Source organism: Chelon labrosus (genome assembly GCF_963514085.1).
Source record: "Chelon labrosus genome assembly, chromosome: 17".
Classification (NCBI taxonomy): domain Eukaryota; kingdom Metazoa; phylum Chordata; class Actinopteri; order Mugiliformes; family Mugilidae; genus Chelon; species Chelon labrosus.
Genome location: NC_140350.1, coordinates 2822017 through 2845687, shown reverse-complemented (window position 1 = coordinate 2845687; position 23671 = coordinate 2822017). Strand labels below are relative to the sequence as shown.

Below are 23671 nucleotides of genomic sequence, written 5' to 3'. Positions count from 1 at the left end.
CTCCCAGAAGCCTTGGTATGTTGACCCATCTTGTTTTTGATCAGCGACTTCCAAATGGTGTGTCCCAGACTAGCTGGCCACTACTTGACATGCACAAAAGAATATAGCCTCTAATGTTTGTCTTGTTGCCTGAAGAGCATTTCCACTGTGTCATCTGAATTAAAAAAAAAAAAAAAAAAACTCAAAACCCTTACATTTGAATAATTATATTAATACTTTTCTAGCTCTAGAGTTTGAATAAGAAAATGGTCCTTTACTGCAGGTGAGACAGAATGGATTCTTCTACCGGATTTCGTAGACGACACATACTGGTCCGGATCGCCACCCCTTTGTTTAGGAGGTTGTAGGGCACGGCACCAGGAGTTAAAGAAAGATCGCTGTGGAGACTCGAGCTGCTGCTGGCTCGGCTACAAGTCCCTGTGCAAAGGTAAGGCTTTCCTCTGACTTTCTGCTGATATTTGATGGAGCCACTTAGATAGATCTTGATGTAATGCTCTTTGTTCCTTTGTATCAGTGAACTGTGGGAGGCCAGATGTGGACTATAATGGAGTAGTGTACGGTAACGACTGGTGGGTGGGTTCTGTGGTGAGGTACAGCTGTCGCCCTGGTTTCATGCTAGTGGGAAACTCTACCAGATCATGCCAGCATAACGGCCTCTGGACCCCGAAGCCCACCTGTCTCCGTGAGTAAACTCTAACCCTAATGACAAAAGCTTTCATGACCCTTGACGAACATTTGAGCCCCTTTGACCTGCCTTTTAGGAATGTGCCAGCGGGGAACCGTTGAAATCAGTGAGAGGGAACTAAATGGTACATGCAACTCCACCTGCACATACAAGAGCTACTCTGGCCCCCCCAAACAAGGCTGCACTCGCATAGACAACTGTAAGAAGAAGGAGACTGGCTGGAAGAGGTTCTTTTCACAGTGTGTCTCCTGCATTTGTGACTGCGCTTTATCATGTGGTGAGTAGCCTCCACAGTGCATTACAAGGCAAAGCGAGCATGTTGCAAAGTCATCTTGAATTTGGTTATTGCTCTGAGTTTTCCGTCCTTCTGTGAGGAATCCAGTGCAGAGACCATTCTTGTCTTTTTTTATTTTTAGCATCTGCTGGCTAAAACGCAGAAAAAAAACAAGCTGACAGCACAAAGAAGAAACACGGACCGTGACTATGTTCCTGCCGTGTGGACCAAAATCCGGATGGTAAAGACACTAAGCTCTCAGACACACTGTTGATGACAATTACTCCTTGGTTTCTACATATGAGAGGTCTCGCCTGAGTCAGGTAAAAATGTTAATTTCAATCACCATGTGCAATATATTGAGGTGGGAATGTCAGAAAGGAAAAGTGAATCAAAAGTGAAAAATCTTAATCAATTAAGGGCGTCTGAGTGGTTCTGTGAGACTTGGGTCATGTAATTATTTGAAATACGAAGTGACTTTAGGTGATGAGGTGTTTATTTAAAAGAAGCCTCATTTTGTGTAGGAGAATGATTGTTCACATTACATGACTCTGAATTAACCTGGTTTACTATATAATTTCTTGTTGCAAATTCTCCAAACCAGGAATATCGTGGATGTTCTATGTAATATGTATGTCTGTAAACATGTGCATGTTTAATTTTTGAAGTGAAAGGAAGAAATAACCAAAAATGTGAAGAGAGGGGTGTGAAAACACAGAGATTAGCAGCCTCATTTCTCCTCCTCTTAGTCCACGAGTCCAGGAAGAAGCTGAAACCTTAATCTTGTTACAAAGGACATAGCTTTGGTTAGCACGAAGAGTGTTGTAGACCTTTTCAGAAATTATACTATTATTGCTCATGTAATTTAACAATATAAATAAAATGTGAAAAATAGCACAAAATACATGTGTGTAAAATGAAATCTTTATTTTTATATATTGCCGAAGGTTTGTAGAAATGTGAAATTGTGTGTGATGCATTTGAAATGAATAAAAAAAACTAGGGGTGGGAGTCGATTAAAACAAAATAATCTAATTAATCAGAGGCTTTGTAATTAATTAATCTTGATTAATCACATTTTAGTCGCATAACAATATTTGCCCCAAAAGCCACATTTTTTTTTTATTTAAATGGATTTTAGTGGACGACTGAATCATATAAGAGACACAGACATGAATATTGAAAACTCAAGCTCTTTTAATGTCTGGAAAAAGCCGTTAGCTGAGCTCTGACGTGTGTATCAGTGTAATCGGTGTACCAGGAAATTGTGCACTGACAAAAGTTCTGCATTGTTTGGAATGCAAACTGCAATTAAATGCATTAATTTTTTTGCAATGAATTAATCGTAATTAACGATTTAAAGCCCCACCCCTAATCCCTTTTCCCTAACCCAAATCCCCATTTGTGTTTTTGTGTATGTGAATGGTTGTTTGTCCGTCTGTGTTTGTCCTGTGATGATGAGGAGCTATGTCCAGAGTGGCCTGGTGTCTCTCTGTGTTAATCCTGTGATGTACTGGTAGCATGTCCTTATGGACAATGGACAAAAACATCTTTTGTCCATTGCCTGCTGGAAGAAGCTCCAGACATCAACAGGAATCTGCTCTAGCCATCTACGGACAATGAATGAATGAATGAATGAGTGAATGAGTGAATGAGTGAGTGAATGGTTTCATTAACAACACAAAAATAAAAAAATAACAACATACACTTATGTTTACACGTCTCTTCTATAACTAAGTTCTGAGTTATAAAATGTTGATGATTCTGAATATATTCTGACCATATTTTAGTCATGTTTGTGAAATTTAATACAAGAACACCCAAGCTCATTTTAATCGTTTCGCATTTCATAGACAACATTGCTGGTGAAAACCACCAGATGCCACTGTTTATTCTCAGACTGCAGACTTAAAGACCACTTTACATCAGCTTCACATTCTGCAATCAAAAGGCAACCATAAAACCAATCCACATGAGGAAACTTAGCCTACTGCTCATCACTGTTGGGGAGCCCAGGTGCTGAATTTAAGGATGATGTGTTCGTTTGCTTTTGGTGTGTAGCAGCCGATACCTGTGAAAAGGGACATAGGAAGTATTTTTAATAAGTAACAATTACGGTGCGTTACACGAGCAGTAGCAGTCGCACTAAAAAATGTCTTGAGACAATAAGTGAAAACCAGCCAAATCCCCCTGCTTCATTACAGCTCATTAAGTCTTCCTCAGATATGTTGGACTGAAACTCTGGGGAGGACACTCACCCACATCCAGTCTGACGTACTCTCCGGAGCTTTCGGACAGGATCTCCCAGTACGTCTGCTCGCGCTCATTTCCAGCGACTCCGTTCACACTCTCCAGCAACAACCCAAAGTCTTGGTCCTCCTTCACTGTGAACCTGGCAACACATTGAACCAGGGCATGTCTCTACAGGAGTTTCTTTAAAAGCAGAAGTCTGTCACTACCACCTTAAATATGTCAGGTAAACATCTCCTTCAAGAATAAAGGATGATTGGCAAAGATACTAAAGGTTGTGTCATGGCTGATCTTACTTGAATCCCTGCTGTGTATTTTGCAGTCTCCTCAGAGCTCCCAGCAGCACACCTCCCTCTACCACAGAGCTGGAATAGGACTCAGGAGTCATGTTAGACAGGTCATTCTCCACAGACACTCTGATAGGGAGAGATGCTAGACCTGCACACAAAGACATATTCACTTGGGATCCATTCTGTGATTCAGAATGAAGCTCTTTTTCCTATATATTTACCTTTGTTTGTGAGTGCTCCTGGTGTCAACAACAGCAGAAAGCCCACAGAGAGTAGAGCAGCTGATCTTAGTGCCATTCTGTGTGATCTTGTCCCTCAGATGAGTGTCGAAGAATGCGTACATCAGTACTTATAGGCGGCCAAACCCACATTTAAGCTCAGTTCAGCCCCAGAATACTCCCACTGTCAGTCACAACTTTTCAAAGTCGCCTTTGTTGAGTCACAGACTAAAACCAACACAAATGTTCTTATCTCACAAGAGTGACAGCTTGTTAATGTGAGCTTTAGGAATAGGCAAACACTGCTATCTTTGAAGTGACTTCATGATCATTTAATTGATTGATGATCTGTACATTTTTCAGATAGCAATCATGATTTTTTTATGCAAATTTAAGCTGATGGAGGACGAGAGAAAGGTCACCTCTCTTTCCTACAGAATATTATTACATTATGTAACCAGGATTTGGCTTTTAGAGAACAATTGATAATAGATTGAAGTGATATCAACCCTGTGCCTGCTGTAGTCTTATAAATCAAGCGTGAACACGATCATGCAACACATCCATCCATCAAAACAAACACGAAGAAAAACAACATGCAAGGGGGATTTAATCCAAAATCTGTGTGATGGATTCAGATTTAAATCTTTAATGCCATGTGAACCTGGTGCAGGCTGACAGCAGGGAGGTAAAGCACGCAGAGAGAGACAGGCTTGTGTGTGGAAATTGCTCCTGTGGCGACGTGAGAGTTGGTTTTAAATTAGTCTGATTAAGAGGCAGGTGCGACTGGTTAAAAATGGTTTTGATTTCCTCTCAGGGGTGATGTAAGGGCCCGCTTGAACGCGAGTAACCCCGACTGTTTTACCGAAAATAACCCGGGCACTGCAGCATCAGCACCAGGCAGCTGCGCAGGTGCGGCCTTTAAAGAGACAGGGGAGCCGAGATTTCGCCAAAACCTTCCTCTTGTTTACCCCGACTGTCAACAGCACTGGCATAATATCAGCAATGGAGAGAAGCTGGCCATCTATTGTGTGACAAGATGGTACATTTAAGACACAGTCTATTATTCACCGCAGAACATTATTCTTATTCACTTATTATTCATTCTTCTTATTAGCCCAGATAAAACAGACTAAATTCCCCTCCTTGATAAGCAATGGGATACTTAAAATGTTAAAATTGGCAACAGAGAGGCTAGATTTAATGAAACAGGCCGTGGCGGTCACTCTGATATGAATACATTTTTAATTAACTGTGAAGTAATTCCAACTTCCAGGTCAGTGTCCCAGCTTCAGATCGCTACAATATCCTGAGAAAACGTCCTTACAGGGAGTTGTGTCAAATATTAATTACTGCACTGTGCGTGAAGCCTGTGCAAAATGCTCTTTAATTTCATTTATTATTTTTCTACGAGACTGCATCAGTCCTAGGATATGATGTCAGGATGAGGATTAGAACAATCAAAACAAAAAAAACATTATTTCCTCCAGCAGCATCTTCCCAGCAACGCCCTGTATCCCAGACCGGCGTGCGCACCACACAGACGCACTAACCGGTAAGAGGATAACGGCGGCTGCTACATCGAGCTGCAGCTGATGCTGCTGAAGAATCTGCACCGCAGCTTGGCTGATTTACTATTATTTTTCGTTTCATTCTAGATGTCAGGGGCTGGAGGTTGTCACCAACACCAATGCTGAAGATGTATGTGAGTAGCTCGTCGCGAGTTCGGGAAGGACGGAAGGATTTCACGAAATAAAATAGTCATTGCGAGGGGAAAACATGACAGGCATCCTGCTCCCCCGGTGATTCTGTGGGATGCAGTCATAGTTTGAGGCCGGACATGATTTTAATCTCAGGGGTTGCTGTAGTGGATGCGGGATGATGTGCGCCGCACCCCGAGTGATATTGATAAGGAGAACACAGCTCGGTCCTTCAGTGCCCTACAACAAATCCGGATATTTCATTGACTCTGGTACACACTGATCCCTCTTGTTTTTTTGTTTCTTCTTACCCCCTGGATGGGACCTTTTGGGAAACCTTCTGATGTGGAGGGATTGGGCTGTTTTGCCTGAAGGAATCATCTGAGCACTGTTGCTCTCACTCAGAGGGGAAAGCCAGCACTGGGCTGCTCACCTGTTCATTTCAGCACACAATAATAAGTATGTCCAGTGTTTGAGTGCGTGCTTGTGCATGTGCATGCAACACAGTGCCAGGTGAAGCCATATTTACTATCCTCAGAACAGACTCATGTATGACTCATCTGCTTAATCTCATCACTTCTCTTCATTTCTGTGTTGTTTTAATAGTCTCTTGTGTTTTCATTCTCATCAGTTTGCTGGTAACAGGTGCTTTTTGAAGAGCTGGGAGCGTCCTTAATGACTGACAAGTCATTGCAGAGCTTAGAATCAGCACACCACTGCAAAGCCATGAATTCAATGACAATATTTCATCCCCCTATAGGAGACTTTTACTATGTCTCTCTTTCTGTGTGTGTGTGTGTTCATGTGTGGTGTCTTTGAGACTGCATATGACGGAGTGAGGAGGCCTTCCTCTGACTGAGAGGCCATTAAAGTGTGTCAGTGTTTTACATGGCTTAAAGCTGTGCAGGCTGGTAATGGAAATGCACTAATGGAAGGATGATCAATAGGAGCCATGGTCAGTTTTCATCACTGGTCCTCTTTACGTGTGGGATATTTTATTACACATAGGTCATGGATAGTAGCAGGAGATGCTACAAGACTGCAGGTCATTGCATGGGAGTAATGTTGGTACACAGAGACTATGTGTCCTGTTTTGATTTGGAAAGTTATCCTCATGCATTTGTGGTTGCTGACTTCAAACGTCTATTTCAGGTATATTATTTGACACTGTGTACTATTGCCTCGTTTCTGACATGTGGATAGTCACAAAATTATCTTTTATTTTTTAAACAATATCCTCAGCCTCACGTATTCATGTTCAGTACAATGGTACCTAGGCGGTGATCTATCAGACCCTTCTACACAACGGTAGCCAGCCTGCCATATATTTCAAAAACAACTATGTTTTAAATGTGCTTGGGAATGGCATTATTTTTGTTTGAATACAAGTCACCATGCGCTGTATTTGCCCTGAAAATGGTGCAGTCAGACCAAAAGGTGTATGCAGACTTCATGTACACTCGGCAGGTTTTTCCTAAGTACAGAGAAAACAATGGGGTTTCTGTGTTGGCTTTGTCCTGGACACAAATCACTGCAAAATACCCATGGACCCAACTGATAAAACTTAAAGTGTTTACATTGATATTTTTGCTTGAGTTTAGTTTTTTAAAGATATCTTGGTATTGGCATTGGCGGAAGTCGTTGGGTAAAATTTAATATACTTATGAACAATATTCATCATTTGATGTTTTCTTCTCTCTCACATCTACATGTCCATATTGGCTTAATATGCAGTGCAATGAAAAATTATCAGTCCACCGTGACCTGTAAAAGTGTACCTTTGGAGGAGAACAACCTCAGACCACTTACTTTTGCTGAGGTGCATTTTCCACATTAGTCTAGATGAGTCTGAGGTGCATTTTACTGCAAGTGAAGCATGAAATTGAAAAAAAAAAATTCTCCAACTCAGGCTATTAGTGAACAAAAAGGATCCATACCATATGTTTTTGTTATATTGTAACATTTCTACACATGATCAATTATTGTATCCATTTGCTGTATAGTCGTCCTCCCTACACTTGACTATGCATTAAATATATAATAGAATGTCCACAGTTTAAACATCCATGAACCTGCAACTGATATTTACAACTTCAGTAACATTTGAAAAGCCATTTGAATACTAATACACATAACCACATTAATTAATTTAGTTCAGTGCTGAAGATGTTTCTATTAAATAACTATTGACTTTTATATTTATTACATAATATTAACATACTACTCTAGATGTCACAAGTCCTGAGTCTGATATCTATAAAATAATGTGCTGTTTCACTATTGAAATTATTCGAAATCTTATGTATCATCAGGCACAACATGCTTTACGCTACAGACAGGCCGCCTTGTCCAGCAGGAAATTTCTGTGAATCAGCAGTACTGTAAGCATGCGGCAGGACTGAAACCAGATCCCGGCCCCTCACACTCAGACTCTCATTCCCTCCAAGCCACCAGTCCATAGAATGAACTGTAATTAGATCATGTCCAGCACCTAGTTTTAAGATGATGTCTGCAGCCAGACTAAAACCATTCCAGAAACACATCTGCTTGTGTCCATGCATTTGCTGAGGCAGTGGTTTTCCTCTGTAGGCCCATCAGACAAGTATACTGACAAGAAAGTCATTCAAATGAATCAAAGCAAGTCAAAGCAATGTAGTGTTTACCAGTCAAAGTTCAGCCGGACTTCATTCTACTTCACCTAGTTCATGGTCATGTTATATTTGACAGTACTTCAAACTAAACCTCTATACTACACAACATAACCATTAATTGAAACCTAAATAACTATCCAACAATGTTCTATTTTTGTAAATCAAAATTTCAAAACAGTTCTTAGAAGTGTGTTGAATCTTTGATGAAATTATTGATTTAATCAATTATTCATCATGTGAAAATTACTCTATTGTCTAAGGGTCTGATATGAGTCATGGCTGCCCTCTCTTATTTTGTGGCTGGAACTGACACATCTGTCCTCCCTTGCAGCCTTTCCAGCATGGCCGAGAGGACAGCGGAGCAGGGCACGGTCAGCATCCCCATGGAGGAGACCAAACTCCACAGCGGAGCGCCACCGGAGGCGCCTCTGCTCACCCACCTGAAGAAGGTGGAGAACCACATCACTGAGGCTCAGCGCTTCTCCCACCTCCCTCGCCGCTCTGCTGTGGACCTGGAATTCACTGAGCTCTCCTACACCATCCGAGAGGGTCCCTGGTGGAGGAGGAGAGGTACTGAAAACTCAGTCCCCATACAGTGGGTAAGGAAAGTATTCAGACCCCCTTAAAATTTTCACTCTTTGTCATATTGCAGCTATTTGCTAAAATCATTTAAGTTTAAAATTTTGCTCCTCAGTGTACACACAGCACCCCATACTGACAGAAAAACACAGAATCGTGGAGATTATTGGAATTTTAAGAACAAAGTTTTCAGACCCTTTGCTCAGTATTGAGTAAAAGCACCCATTTGAGCTAATACAGCCATGGGTCTTCTTGAATGATACAACAAGTTTTTCACACCTGGATTTGGGCATCCTCTGCTCTTTGCAGATCCTCTCCTGTTCTGTCAGGTTGGATGGTAAATGTTGGTGGACAGCCATTTTCAGGTCTTTCCAGAGATGCTCAATTGGGTTTAAGTCAGGGCACTGGCTGGACCATTCAAGAACAGTCACAGAGTTGTTCCGAAACTGCTCCTTTGTTATTTTAGCTGTGTGTCCTTCAGCCCAGTCTGAGGTCCAGAGCACTCTGGAAAAGGTTTCCGTCCAGCTGAAAAACACCCCCACAGAATGATGCTACCACCACCATGCTTCACTGTTGGGCTTGTATTGGGTAGGTGATGAGCAGTGCCTGTTTGTTTTTTTTCCACACATAGCACTTAGAATTAAAGCCAAAACATTCAATCTAGGTCTCATCAGACCAGATCAGAGAATCTTATTTCTCAAAGTCTGGGAGTCCTTCATGTGATTTTGGCAAACTCTATGTAGGCTTTCATGTCCTGCAGGGGCTGCATTGATGATTGACTTTCTGGAACTTTCTCCCATCTCCCCTCTGCATCTCTGGAGCTCCAACCACAGTGATCTTTGGGTTCTTCTTTACTTCTCTCACCAAGGCTCTTCTCAGTTTGCTCAGTTTGGCCAGAGGGCCAGCTCTAGGAAGAGTTCTGGTTGTCCCAAATGCCTTCCATTTAAGGATTATGGATGCCACTGTGCTCTTAATCTAATCCTAATCAAGTCCAATCAGTTTAACTAAATACAGCTGGACTCCAATGAAGGTGTAGAACCATCTCAAGGATGATCAGAAGAAATGGACAGCACCTGAGGTAAATATATGAGTGTCACAGCCAAGGGTCTGAATACTTATGGCCCTGTGATATTTTAGTTTTTCTTTTTCAGTGAATTTGCAAAAATGTCTATATTTCTGTGTTTTTCTGTCTAAATGGGGTGCTGTGTGTACATTGATGAGGGAAAAAAATGAACTGATTTTAGCAAATGGCTGCAATATAACAAAGAGTGACAAATTTGAAGGGGTCTGAATACTTTCCGTGTCCACTGTAGTAAACATGATGGATGAGCAAGCGAACGCCACCCATGACGATCAATATCTGGAGTGCAGAAATTTCAAAGGAAGGCATTTAAAAGCCTTTGTGACATTTGAGAAAAATATATATATATATATTTTTTTCCCCTCAGTGTTATTATGTCTTTCTCTCTTTTAGTTACCTTGACACATGTATCCCAGACCAGTTGTTGCACACACACACTGACAGAGTTCCACCATGTTATAGCTGGCGGAGTGCCTGCAAGCTCTGCTGTGCTCAGCAGACTTTAGACATAGTAAATAATTTACACTTGCAGGTTGGCACACTGCTTGTCTCTCTTTTCTGCTGTGTGACGATAGGCTGTGGCGATGAGTCCGGCCCATGATTGATCTGCTCGTGAAAAATGAACAGCATTTGAACTCACCACTCTTATTAATGAGGAACCTCGAGCCTTTGGTCATTTCTGCCTATCAAACAAACCAACCCTCTGCAAACTGTTACATTTAGCTGTTCTTGTGTGTTCAACAGGGTGTGAGACTTCAGAGGATTCCTTTATTTACATTCTCTCCATAATGTCCTATGAAAAGCTCTACATGATGCATTGCAGGTGGTGTTATTTTCAGTCTTGTGTAATATTGAGGTGCATTATGAAAGCCTGGCAGAGGAATTTCCATTGTGAACGTATGCAGAATATTGACATGAAGGCCTGTGGCTAAGAGGAGGAAGTGTGAGGGTCTCTTGAGCCGGGAGATCAATAGATCAGCTTTTGTTTGAGGATTGATGCTCATGTTTTCCTTCACTAGTCTCATCAAAATGTACCAGTGGTTCCTGCTTTTGTTTGTGTTGTCTCCTCAGGATGCATGCCTTAGCCCATCAGACTGATGATCCCTGAACAGGAAGTGTTCCCTTTTAGCGCTAATAAATGAACCAGTGGCTCTCATAAGCTTGAAAACTACAACTTATAACCCCTTTCTGCCTCTCCAAATATATCTTGTAAAGTAACAAGCTACACCTTCCTTTATAATCAATGTGTTGTTGATGTTTGATCGTGTTCTGTAGTTCAGTTTGGAGGGTTAGACAGTGTTTGGTTCTCATTTAAACTCAGAACTGCTTCTGTGACTGTCTGACTAAAGCTGTAAAACAGGGTGTGATCACACAGAGCTCAACACCGTTGTTCTGCTATGTGTTTAAATGAGCAGTAATTATTTCACCATTAAAAACACAATTTTATGTCATTTCTGCTACAATGAAATGCAATTATGCAGCTCGTAAAGATGAAAGAGGAGAAAAGGGATGACATACAGCATGAATCATGAGCCCTGCACACATGATGTCATCTGTATTTTAATGTGCTTTTAGTGTTTGAGTCACTGACTGACTTATGAGTCACCTCTTAAAATGTCTGTGGTGAACAGGAAGAGATTCGGAAGACATTGTTGTCTAAGGCCGTAAAGTTATTTCTCTCACTGTGAAAGGGTTCAGGAAGGTGGTGTACGAGTTACCGTCTGCATTTGTTATTGAGGGCTCTTCTCAGCGAAGCCGGCCATTTATCGCTGCTATGACCTGCTTTCATGTCGAGGGTATTCTCCTCCCAAGGGAGGTAACTGGTGAAACACTAGCCCGGCCTTTGGAGGGGAAGGGCAGGGGGATGCATGGAGAGCCGTGATTTATTTTGTGCTGCTTTTCTGCACCTGCGCTGATGACCTGAGTGTGTTGTTACATTAAAAGGAGAATTGTCTTCATACTGAGAGACAATCACAGCTCTGTGCTTCACTGATGATGCACTTTTTAAAAAGCAACTCCACACAGATAATAACTCAGATTTATGACTGTGGTGGAAGTACTTCCTTTCTGCTTCACCATTAGTGTTGTTGTTATTTTCTTGTCTTGAAAATGTCGTGTTTCTGGTCGTGAAAATGTATGATAAGTCTTAATTGGATATGAAAAGAAGACCCTGTACACCAGCTCATGTATGTATGTGCTCATGCAAGGTGGAAATAGTAGTCAAAGCATTGGACTGTGTATTTGCCATATGAATAACTGCTGCAAGGACTTCTGATTCTAGGAATTTTTCTGATGTGAGAAGGGCTGAAAACTGAAAAATAATCAAGGACATCAAGGACAGATCTTAATGCTTCATTCTGGCTCTGGCTTTTGTTTTAATTTTTACTGCGTGTACAATTGCACAGCTCGGAAAGATTTATGTAATGTTGCCCCAGTTTAATAGACCGCTTTCTCTCATTAAAACTGCTTACGTAATAATTTAGAGAGTACACATTTGGAAAAGAAAAGATAAGAAGATAAGATGGAAGGCACGGACCAGAGTTTTATAACCTCTGTTCTTGAGGCTAGCAGCTCAGAGCTACATTAGTTCCCATCATCACAACACCCCAGAGGTTGCACTTTGGATAACACAGACGCTTTGACGAGGAAGGGAAATGCATGGAATAAGTGAACTGCATGCAGTCCATCTATTATATTGTGTTCACATCATAGCGTTTAACATGAATGGAAACCACTGTCTGGACGTGTGTCTGGTCAGCGCAGCTTGCATCTAAAACTCCTTTAAAAATATATAGAAATTGGATCATTTCGATTGTGGAAAACTTGTAGAAAAAAATACATTCCCACCTATCCCCTGTCATTAGTGTCTTTAATTTGAGGCATGTGATGAACAGACCCATAATAATTTATCAAACAATTACTCTGAGTTTACTTGTGAGACTGAGTGGATTGAATACTGTCACATGCTGTTAAGTCTATGTGTCTTTCAGGAGTGGACAGTGAGGCGAGTAGCATACTTTGTGGCTCTCGTGAGACTGGATGATGTGCTCACACTCACACAGATGAGACCATTATTATGCGAGACCTACAGCTCTGGGTTAGATCATCAGTATGCACCACATGCCAGGGCATGGCTGCTTCCCTGACAGCAGGCAGCTCTGCTGTCTGAGTGGAGGATGTGTGATGTAATAACTCTGTGAAAGAGGAGGGGGCGCTGCCACGGGGCCACTCAACTCGTAGAAGGTTTGAAAGAGCTGGCAGCTCTGCTGAGACCCTAATTACATCCGTGTAGACACTGGAGATATGGATAAGGTGAGGGAGACATGGGTGACAGCAAGGCAGGACATTTACAGGTCCTTTTAACTTTCCATATCCAGAAGCTTTCAGAATATTTGACAGCTCTAAAACGTTTTCGTTTTTTTTGCATCATGCATCATTAAAAACCTGAGCCATCTTCATTTGCAGCCCACACCACAGCAACCATTTTTAAAACCGCTGCAGGGAAGTAATGTTTGTGATTCTACTGTTGGAGCCAGCTTCGTGATCTTAAAACTGTCTGCAGAGTTGTTTTTGATTCATTTTTCCCTTCAGCGCTCCTTTGGTGTGCACCTGATGCCCAGCTGTTCTAAAACGCAGAGGAATCTTTTTATTTATTTATTTATTTTTTATTATTGTGCATTGCTTAAATCACCTTGAAGTGTTTTTTCCCCTCAGACACTGATTACAGCAGGTAATCTTGTCTTTGACAAATGTCTTATTCCTAGTATTTCTTTTTTTGTTTTTTTCTTAATGAAGAATCAGAATCAGAATCAGCTTTATTGGCCAAGTATGTGCACATACAAGGAATATGACTCCAGTAACTTTTGCTCTCTTGTACAAAAACACGCATAACTTAAATAAGCGTAAAAAATAAATCTGTACAAATAAAATTAAAAATCGAAAAATAAAGGACTTTGTACAGTGAGACTATACAATTAATGCAGAGATATTGTTGTTCATGTGAATGGCCTCACATGAACAACAGTAGAGTGACTGCTCAGAGTTCATGAGAGTGACAGCCTGGGGGAAGAAACAGTCTTTGTGGCGAGTGGTTTTGGCGTACAGTGCTCTGTAACGGCGGCCTGAGGGGAAGAATCTAAACACAATGTGTCCAGGCTATGAGGGGTCTGTGGAGATTTTACCGTCCTGCTACCACAGTAGGCTATGGATAAGGTTAATCTGGTCAATACATGACCACTCATTACTGACAGTACAGTTGGCTCTGCCAGAGGATCTCTGCAATTCAGATTTAGTTGCCTATTACTTCCCCTGATGGGGTGAAATTATTCTTGCAATCTACATCTGTAGAAACACTTTAAGAATCAGTGGACTGATTTTCACAGCGCGACACGGTTCAGTAAGTTCTAACCGTAGCGACAGTTCCGCCTGATTGACTTTTACACTGTCAGAAGGTTATAAAGGTGTTTAAAAAAATGGAGCAGCCTTATAACTGACCAATTGGATATCATATGACTTTTCATTCTACCTAAGACCACACCGCCAGTCTCTCTTTTAGTTTCGCTTTTTTAAATACATTTTCCACGTGAGTACACTGAAAATCTATAGAAGAACCAAAAATATATTATCATCTCTCAATAGCTGACCCTTTCTCCCATATATTGCCTGAGGTACATATTCAGTAATATCCTTACACTTCATTACCTGTGAAGCTTGCCATCTGTTTTTCAGATAAACACCAGTCAAATTAACTAAAATGTTCTGCAGCTAATCTGTTGAGTATCACAAATGACCCCTGCCTGTTAGTTTTTCGTCCTTATATTTTACCTTACCTTTTTACTGTTCTGTTACCATTCATTTCCTCTCTCGATAATTATTTGATGGTGCCATACAAATTAAAGATTGATGGATGTTTAAAGGAGAATGGAATGTTACATTTAGACCTTATAATATTTGGCATGAAAACATAAATGTAATCTTTGGAGTACAGTGTCAGAAAATAAATGATGAAACAGTTTTAGACGATGATCATTGCAGCAATATAAATAATCCAGTAGTGCCAATAATTAGTTTTGCCCTCTTTGCCAGGTTACAAAGCCCTCCTCAAGTGTCTGTCGGGAAGATTCTGCAGCAGAGAACTCATAGGCATCATGGGGCCTTCTGGAGCCGGGAAATCCACTTTGATGAATATTCTGGCAGGGTACAGGTGAGACCTGGACCTGCATGGAATTCATCTAGCCATATGTACATGAGCATGTCTGTATCTGGATGTGAAATCATCTTTCTTTTCTGAAACAGGGAGACAGGCATGAAGGGCACGATCCTGGTGAATGGCCGGCCGAGGGACCTGAGGACCTTCAGGAAGATGTCCTGCTACATCATGCAGGATGATATGCTGCTGCCACACCTCACTACGAAGGAGGCCATGATGGTGAGGTCAAGTTAAAAATAAATAAATAAATAAAAAATCCCATCATCAATTCAGTTCAATCCTATATGATTAATTATGATATAAAGTGTATTTCACTAACAAAGACCACACTTGATGCAAATAAGTTCATTGATAGGTGGGTCACAAGACAAATGGATGGAGAGATGAGAAGGGTTGAAAGGTATATGATGAAAAAGGCCAGAGGAGATGGGATGAAAAGGGGTTGAAGGGATGGAATGAAAAGGGGTTGAGGGGATGGGATGAAAAAGGGGAAGAGTGTGTAGACGGAAGATAGTAGAGGAACCCAGGGAGTGTGGCTCAGGGTGGGGGCACATCTTAGGAAACTTTGGATCCTTATCCCCTGATTCCTGTAATGCAAGGTAAAAAAGGGAATGAGGGAAAAAAGAAAAGAAAGGAATGGGGAGGGTGGGGGTTGAGAAATGAGAAGAAAAGAAAGAGAGAGAGGACACACTTTTATAGGAAAGCACGTGAAATAGAATGACATGGGGCGTGATCTAGTTCCCAAACTTAAGTCATAATAACTTAATATGAAGAGTATATTGTTTAATTTTAAGTTCTGTTTCTCTTCCAGGTTTCTGCCAATCTGAAAATGAATGAGAGCATGCAGGTCAAAAAAGAACTTGTGAGTGTGAATATATTATTATTTTCACCATATCTTCCACAAGAGAAAATGCAAGAAACTCAGTCACGATAGCTATCCACAGCTAGGAAGCATTTAGTCAACCTAAGCTACACTTTCACAAGGGAACATACAGTACGTTTGATTCACAGAATTTCACAAAACCATAAAACAAAAGAACAGCGATTTTTGAACCACGTGTAGCTATGAAGACAGTAGGCACTGCAGCAAAAGCGTCAGTTAGGACAATGTGTCCTGAGAGAAAGTAGAACTGATGACCACTATCTGGTCTGCAGCTCCGTCTCCATCGCATTATAATATACGTACGTACATCCATACTAAGATTTTATTGAGGTCACATATACCATTATAGAAGATTAATTCCCAGACCTTACTTCCAGCTATGTGTGTCATCCTGTTTCAGCCCTTCTTCTCATTTGTGTCTAAGGTGGATGAGATCCTGACAGCTCTGGGCCTTTTGGAATGTGCCCAGACACGTACCATCTCTCTGTCTGGGGGCCAGTGTAAACGACTGGCCATCGCACTGGAGCTGGTCAACAATCCACCCGTCATGTTCTTTGATGAGCCCACAAGGTAGGATATCATGCACCCACTTTGAATCTGTGTAACTTAAATCCAGACTAAACAGTGCTTCCGTCTGTCTGTCTGTCTGTCTGTCTGTCTGTCCTGTCGTTTTCCCCCATTCCAGTGGTCTGGACAGTGCGTCCTGCTTCCAGGTCGTTTCTCTCATGAAGTCTCTGGCTCAGGGAGGACGGACAATCATCTGCACCATTCATCAGCCCAGTGCCAAGCTCTTTGAGATGTTTGATAAGGTAACGTCTTGAGTGCTTACACTGCTGGACACACTTAGCGTTCCATTAGCTGCTGCTCGGTCCAGGACAGCACAGGTTAGCCTGATTCATTTTATAAAGTTGAAGCAGCAGAGCAGTCGATATCCAGCCCTGTTGTTTTATCAGATGATAATCTATTATTCAGGGGTCAGTGTATTAGATGCAAATGTTGATTATGTTGTGCCTGTGTTATTCATCCACCAGCTGTACATCCTCAGTCAGGGTCAGTGCATATACAAGGGCACAGTCCCCTATCTCATCCCTTATCTGAAGAACCTGGGCCTCCACTGTCCGACATATCACAACCCTGCTGACTTCAGTAAGTCCACCAGCTCCATGAGAACAAGTTTATGTGTACGTGAGTACTTGTTCTTACTAGCTTGTCATCTACTTCTTTCACAGTCATTGAGGTGGCATCAGGGGAGTATGGGGACTTGAACCCAGTGCTGTTTGAGGCCGTCCAGGGGGGACTGTGTTCAGAAGAGGGCAAGAAGAACTCCAGAGACAAGAGTGACTCTTCCTGTCCCTCTCAGTGTCACAGCGTAAGATGAATGAGATTTTACAATACAGGCAGCGTCGGGGCTAGCCTAACATGCATAGTTACTGTTGCTAACTATGGGGTTAGGCAAACAAATGGCGCAGGTAAACTCTTTTTGTCAATAATGAGTAAACTTGTGACTGAGAATAGGTGCAACTGAGAACAGGAAAATGGTTTAAAGGTGTTGGGTACTTCTAATTTATAAATATTAATCTCCAAACTACAACTCTAGAGTGGTTTTCATACCTTTACCCAAACCAAAAATGAAAATTTTGTACTAATACTACATTCTTTAATATAACAACATATTTAACTATAGTTTTGCTGCTTACACAATACACTAGCACTCTTTTTTTCTCATGGATCAGTAGCATTTTAGCTGTGTTTCTCACATTATGTACATAATGCTCCACAGAATAGTAATGTCCCTGTTGCCTACATTTAGCAGATATTTGAAACCCCTGGCTCCAGAAATGCTTGCTTTTATTGTGTAGAGGTAACGCAGAGGCGAGACGTGCCAACTTTGGCAGACACTCTGGAAATTGTTTATTTATTTATTTATTTATTCACAAATGTTCAATTGTGTATGGTTATTTCCTTTGTCAAAAGTTTAAAAGTCAGATGTATGATAGAAATCTTACAGGACCCCTTTATTGAACACATTATAATAAAGTAGTGTTTCGTTTTTACCCAAAGTATTCTAATGATTTATGTGAACCTCTGAAATGGAGATGTCTCTTTCAGCTTCCTCTTCTCTCTGCCTTGTAAATTGGTACATGTAAACCACCCAGGGCTTTCTGCTATAACTTTATGATGCAGTTTCTCCTATATGTGCGGTTTTGCCCTATTTGCAACTTTAAACTGTCAGTTTATTGATTTTCTCTGTTGTGGTGGAGAGTGAGGACACTGATACCACTTAAAATAACTCTACAATGAACAATAATGTTCATTGTAGAGTTATTTTATTTTATATATATGTGTTTTTTTTTTTGCATGTATTAAGAATCATTATACTGTCTAACTGTCTACTGGCAGCAGTGGCATCTTCTCATCATACTATTTGACAGAAAGCCACAGTAAACTATGTCTGCCAAGACTTTTTAAGATACACCAGCAACTAATGCCACATTCATGTTGTATCATTTTCTTCAGATTAAGGTTCCAGGACAACATAACATAAAAGTACAGTTAGAAGTTACATGAAGAGGCTTTCTAACTAAATAATTTCATACTGTTTGCGGTCCTCTGCTGCTGCTTTTTCTTATTAAATATTTAGTTTGAAGAATGACAAGGTTATCCATTTCTCATGTCTGTGTAGAATATAAAACTGACTCTTTGATCTTGTTGACTTTTTCCTCCCCACAGGACACAGGAACCCTTGAGAAGCATAGCTTTGCTACCAGTACATTCACACAATTCTGCATCCTCTTTAAGAGAACCTTCATCACGATATGCAGGGATGCGGTAAAAATCTACAAATGATTCCTGATCATATATTATAAAGTTAAGACTAGGTTAAATTGATCCTTATAGACTTTTGGGTTGTTTTTTTTCAAGGTGCTGACCCACCTGAGGGTGATGTCCCATCTATGTATTGGAGTGCTGATTGGCCTGCTTTATCTTAAAATCGGAAATGATGCCAGCAAGGTTTTCAACAACACTGGCTTCCTCTTCTTCTCCATGCTGTTCCTCATGTTTGCTGCCCTGATGCCCACAGTACTAACCTGTAAGAGTGTAGAGACAAAGTTGTTTTTCTGATTAAAGTGGAAAGTCTTTTAACACTGCGGCTGTTTCACAGTTCCCCTAGAGATGGGTGTGTTTATGAGGGAACACCTCAACTACTGGTACAGTTTGAAAGCTTATTACTTGGCCAAGACGATGGCTGATATACCGTTCCAGGTAATGTTTCAGTTATTTAGCACTCCATGCATGCTGTGAAAATTAAATTATTTACAGTGAATATCTCATTCACAGGTGATTTGTCCAATCATATACTGTAGCATAGTATACTGGATGACTGAACAGCCACCAGAAGCGGGTCGCTATCTGCTCTTTATGGCCTTGTCCACATCCACAGCACTGGTGGCCCAGTCTCTAGGTCTACTCATAGGGGCCGCCTCCACATCTCTGCAGGTAGGCAAGCACATACTTTAACTTCCTGCTGAAGCTGCTGCTCTGGGTCATCAGTATTTACACACGGTACCTAAAAATAGCTTATATCTCATATTCTGTCATTTAATGTATATCCAAAAATGTATTTATCTGATAAACATTTGAATATACATTTATTTTGGGAAAGAAATGCTTAAACATTTTATCATTAATTATATATATCATAATAATCTTGCTATGACTATAAAAATATATTAGTGCTGAATCAAAATGTTCAAAGGGTTAAATAAGTTTTAAATGGCTTTAAACGTAGACTTGGTGCACTAGGTGAAAATAGAAAGCGGTTTAGAGGCCATTTTATTAATTACCATAATAGTAGTGATACGCTTTGAATTTCACATGTTTGTAGCTGAATATTTCCTAATAAATTTGAGACTTAAGACCCTATGGCTACAGACTTGAGTGCATAGCTGTAGTGTAGGGGGTTACGCTGTCAAAAACATTCATACCTGTGCGTTGGTTTGTCCGTATTGTTATGTAATTGCGCTGAAACACTAGACAGCAATCGGCCGGCTATATTCAGTTTCACTCTGCACTTCACACAATGGCGAGTGGAACTGAGCCGCTCATGTTGGAGTTGAAGTTGAAGTTAATAAATGTGGATCAACAGTTAGTTTCACCTGAATCACTGAGAGAAGACACCTGAGTAGACTTGTGTATGAGCCTGAAAAAGGAGAACTTTCTGTGCTCGTCCAGCAGCTTAGTCACTTGAAAAACAAAATGCATTTCTGAACAATCACGGTTGCGTTGCTGTAGTTACATTTCTATGGAAGTGTACGTCAAGCTACGGTGTAGGGTCCTGTCTGTAGGGTCCAGGGCAACACTGTCAACATGCAGCGATATAAATCTGGCATTAGGTTCACATATCAGATGCTGATACAGAACGGCGTTAAAGCCCCCCTCTACTCTAAAATGTGCTCTGCTTGTTGTTACTTAACAAGTGTGGCTCATTCAGTGTCAATCTCAATTTATAAATAAAGCACATTTAAAAACAACGAACTACAAAGAATGATGCATGATACCCTGATACCTTCATGGCCTAAGGCAGCAAGAGTCAATTTTAGAAAACCGAGCATATTCATTTTTCAGCATGGTTCCCTTTGAGATTTAAACACTTAGTCCAGCGGTCATGGAGCATACAGATCGATTTCATGTAGAAGTCAGCATTATGGATCTCCAGAAAGCAGCCAATGACAGCAATGACAGCTGGTCTCCTTTTTATTAAATTCAGCAGCCCACTCCTTCATCATGATGTAAGGAGGGGCACCCTACCCGAGTGTTTCCCCTACGTTCATGCAGAACTCCTTGGGTGATAGGCCTGCATCCAGTAACTCCACAATGTGTTTAGCAAATGAACTCAAGACTTCTCTAAAGTCACTTATAGTCACCAAGGCCAAGCTGGCTGATGGAATTGTAATTCCTCCAAATTGCTGAATGCTTATTGAATCAGAAGTTTTTTTGTTGCAGTAATCTTCACAAACAATGTGACATGTGGATACAGAGGATGTTTAAGGTGCATCTGACAAAGCTGACAGCTGGGGAAGAGGCAAGCCATGCAATGATTTAGTGAATATAGTTTTTAAGTAACTTCCTCAGCACTGGTGTGTAGGTAGGAAGACAAGAGCAGACTCCTGTAATCTTTACCTCTGCATGGCCTGAAGCCGCTACTGTCTGATAAAGATGTTACAATGTAAAACATGACATTTTACCGATGCAAAATTGAACATGACTGCTGGTGATGATCTAAAATGCTGATGACAAGTAAACGTCTGAAATGTGAACTTACTGCTCACTACAGCATGTTTCCTTGAGAGCAATGAATGAGACTCTTTTGATAATTTTTGGTTCACATGCATACTACTACTATTACATTTAATAATTGTTTTAATGTTTTCTTTTTAAATAAAAGTTCAGTACATGCTGACAGTTTGTTCCACAGGTGGCAACATTCGTGGGTCCAGTTACAGCCATACCTGTCCTCCTCTTTTCTGGCTTCTTCGTCAATTTTGACACCATTCCCAAATACCTACAGTGGAGCTCTTATGTCTCCTATGTCAGGTACTGTCATCTACTTTTGTACAGTAAAAGGTTCTAAGACCACTAATAACAGACATTACAATTATTCTGGCCATTGGTCTTTGTGGTCCGGTCTTCTGTGATGTTTTGACAAAAATGTTGGTTTTCAGGTACGGCTTTGAGGGCGTGATACTCTCTATTTATGGGATGAACCGGTCTGAGCTGGAGTGTCCAGACAAAACGTGTAAGTTTCAAAAACCAGAGGAGGTTCTGCAGCTTCTGGATGTGGAGGACGCAAAGCTTTATGTGGACTTTATGGTGCTGGGGGTTTTCTTCCTGGTCCTTAGACTGGCCACCTACCTGGTTCTGCGTTACAAAGTCAAGTCAGAGCGCTAAGACATCCAGAAGAAACCACTGATGGATCTGGATGCTCGTGCATATCCCAGCGGTGTGACATAGTCAGAAAACATATCTCTTCCTCTGTCTCTACTTCACATTCATGTAGAAAGACACACATAAATCCAGCACATGCAGTCATTTTCCCAACTGTACAATACAAATAAATTGAAAATGTTAGACTGTTCTATTCTCTGCCCGTTATTGGTAACAGTATTCTTCAGATCCCTATTACCTTCCAAAAAGGAAATATGTGAACATACTGTGTGCTTGCACCATAAACCAACCGAATATCCAACAAAGTAATGGAAAGCATGTTTTACTAAACTGAGAAATGTGGATTTGTACTTTCTTGGCCTCTCCAGGAAAGTGTGCTAAGGGTTTACGAGGACCTACTATAACCACCTTGGTGAAGAAGTGTCTAGTAATCTGTAGCTTCTCAATCCAGTGCCTAAAAAGGTAATCCGAGGTCCACCTCAGAATCCCAGTAATTAATATTCACTTGGACAGCACCCATCCAGATGGCCCAGAACTAAGATGTCAAGATGGATTCCCTCTAACTGCGGTCAGAGAAGCATAAACTTTCCGTTCCAGAAAAACGTCTTTGTGGTTTATCTCTCTTTCCTGTTGGATGATATCTTTACAAAGATGCAACAGAATGACCCGCCTTTACGGAATACAATCTAAACAAACCGACTGCCAATGGATGACTTTCCTTGCTTTTCATCCCCAGTGTGGCTCCTTTTCACAAGCCACCGCCAACGATGGCAGAACACTTGTATGAAGTGATTGGAAAACTCTTAAACGGAGACTGATGTGGATTCACACTGCAACATGTTTGTTTCTGCCATAACCGACGGTGCACTCAAGAAAGTTGGAGGCAAATGTGAATGGGACTACTCTGTTTCCAGCCTGATGGTAAAGGCTGTCCTAATTGCAATGGTGTTTTAGACAAAGTGCAATAGCATATACTACGGTTAAAAAAGTGATGTTTGTCTAATCAGTGTCGCTCTTTTGACACAATCCTTTGAAATGCTTGTTTCCACTCGTTGTATGACTCATTAGCTGCCTCCTCCCTGAGCTACGAAAGGAAGTACCCCTCGTTCTTTCCTCCTCTTTCTCTCTGCTTTGCTGATGTCTGACAGGTGTGTGTTGTCCAAAACAATGCTAGATACTTGAAATGTTTGCTGGGCAGTTTTCGTGCCTCTGAATTAGAATGATTTGAGTTTCCTCTGCTTCATTGTTTGCACAAACACCTTGTCTACATACATATGCTGGTTCACACACACACACACACACAGACAGATACATTATACAATCACACAGATACATTAGACATGCACACATACAAGCTGATGAACACACACACATTCACCTTGGCAATGTTTAGAAGAGCCTCTCCTAGTCACAAGGCAATGCAAATATTTTCAATAGACTTGCTATGAAATATTTCTTACTCAAACTATGCTACTTAGTAATCCTTATTATAATGCATAAAATAATGTGAGTATATAATCAATGATTGTACAGTGAATATGTCATGCTGTAAACAAATGTACACTTGCACTTTTCAGTGTATGTTTATTGTTCGTTTTTTTTTTATTTATTTGTATTTGATTTTATTTTTATATATCTATGAGACAAGCGCTGCTTGAAAGTATAACGGGAAAACAGCAACTGAATGTTGCATGTTCACTTTAGGAATGAAATTAAGGGAATATTAAATTTCAGAGTATAGCCTATACTGATTTTATTTCCTCATCCTAATGTATGTATCCTGCCATACTGGAGGAGACACTCAAACCCTCGCCTTTCTTTCAGATGAGTACTTGTAGAATATCTGCAATCAAGTGTGTGTAGAGTGAAAAGAAAAGAGAGGGCAGAAGGATCAGAAGGCAAGAA

At 40.8% G+C, this 23671-nt stretch overlaps 1 protein-coding gene across 3 annotated transcripts; it reads left to right on the top strand.

The window, feature by feature from the left end:
• Positions 1-8288: 8288 nt before the first annotated feature.
• On the top strand, positions 8289-21919 carry abcg4a (ATP-binding cassette, sub-family G (WHITE), member 4a). Of its 3 annotated transcripts, none has more exons than XM_084565371.1 (14): positions 8289-8638; positions 14814-14931; positions 15024-15156; positions 15749-15799; positions 16245-16390; positions 16506-16629; positions 16852-16966; positions 17050-17189; positions 18551-18649; positions 18743-18911; positions 18984-19084; positions 19160-19318; positions 21297-21415; positions 21544-21919. In XM_084565371.1, the coding sequence occupies exons 1-14, from the start codon at positions 8344-8346 to the stop codon at positions 21767-21769; spliced, it is 1995 nt and encodes a 664-aa protein (XP_084421497.1). In that variant the 5' UTR covers positions 8289-8343; the 3' UTR covers positions 21770-21919. The 3 variants fall into 3 exon arrangements, with proteins under 3 accessions (XP_084421497.1, XP_084421495.1, XP_084421496.1); XM_084565369.1 differs by having other exon boundaries at positions 16741-16966; XM_084565370.1 differs by having other exon boundaries at positions 14796-14931.
• The last annotated feature ends 1752 nt before the right edge of the window (positions 21920-23671 follow it).

Bases quoted from the DNA above. Each gene is read 5' to 3' on its own strand.
- abcg4a (XM_084565369.1), top strand. From the start codon at position 8,344: ATGGCTGCCCTCTCTTATTTTGTGGCTGGAACTGACACATCTGTCCTC. The intron at 19,085-19,159 runs GTAATGTTTCAG...TCTCATTCACAG, and splicing joins TGGCTGATATACCGTTCCAG to GTGATTTGTCCAATCATATA. The intron at 21,416-21,543 runs GTACTGTCATCT...GTTGGTTTTCAG, and splicing joins TCTTATGTCTCCTATGTCAG to GTACGGCTTTGAGGGCGTGA.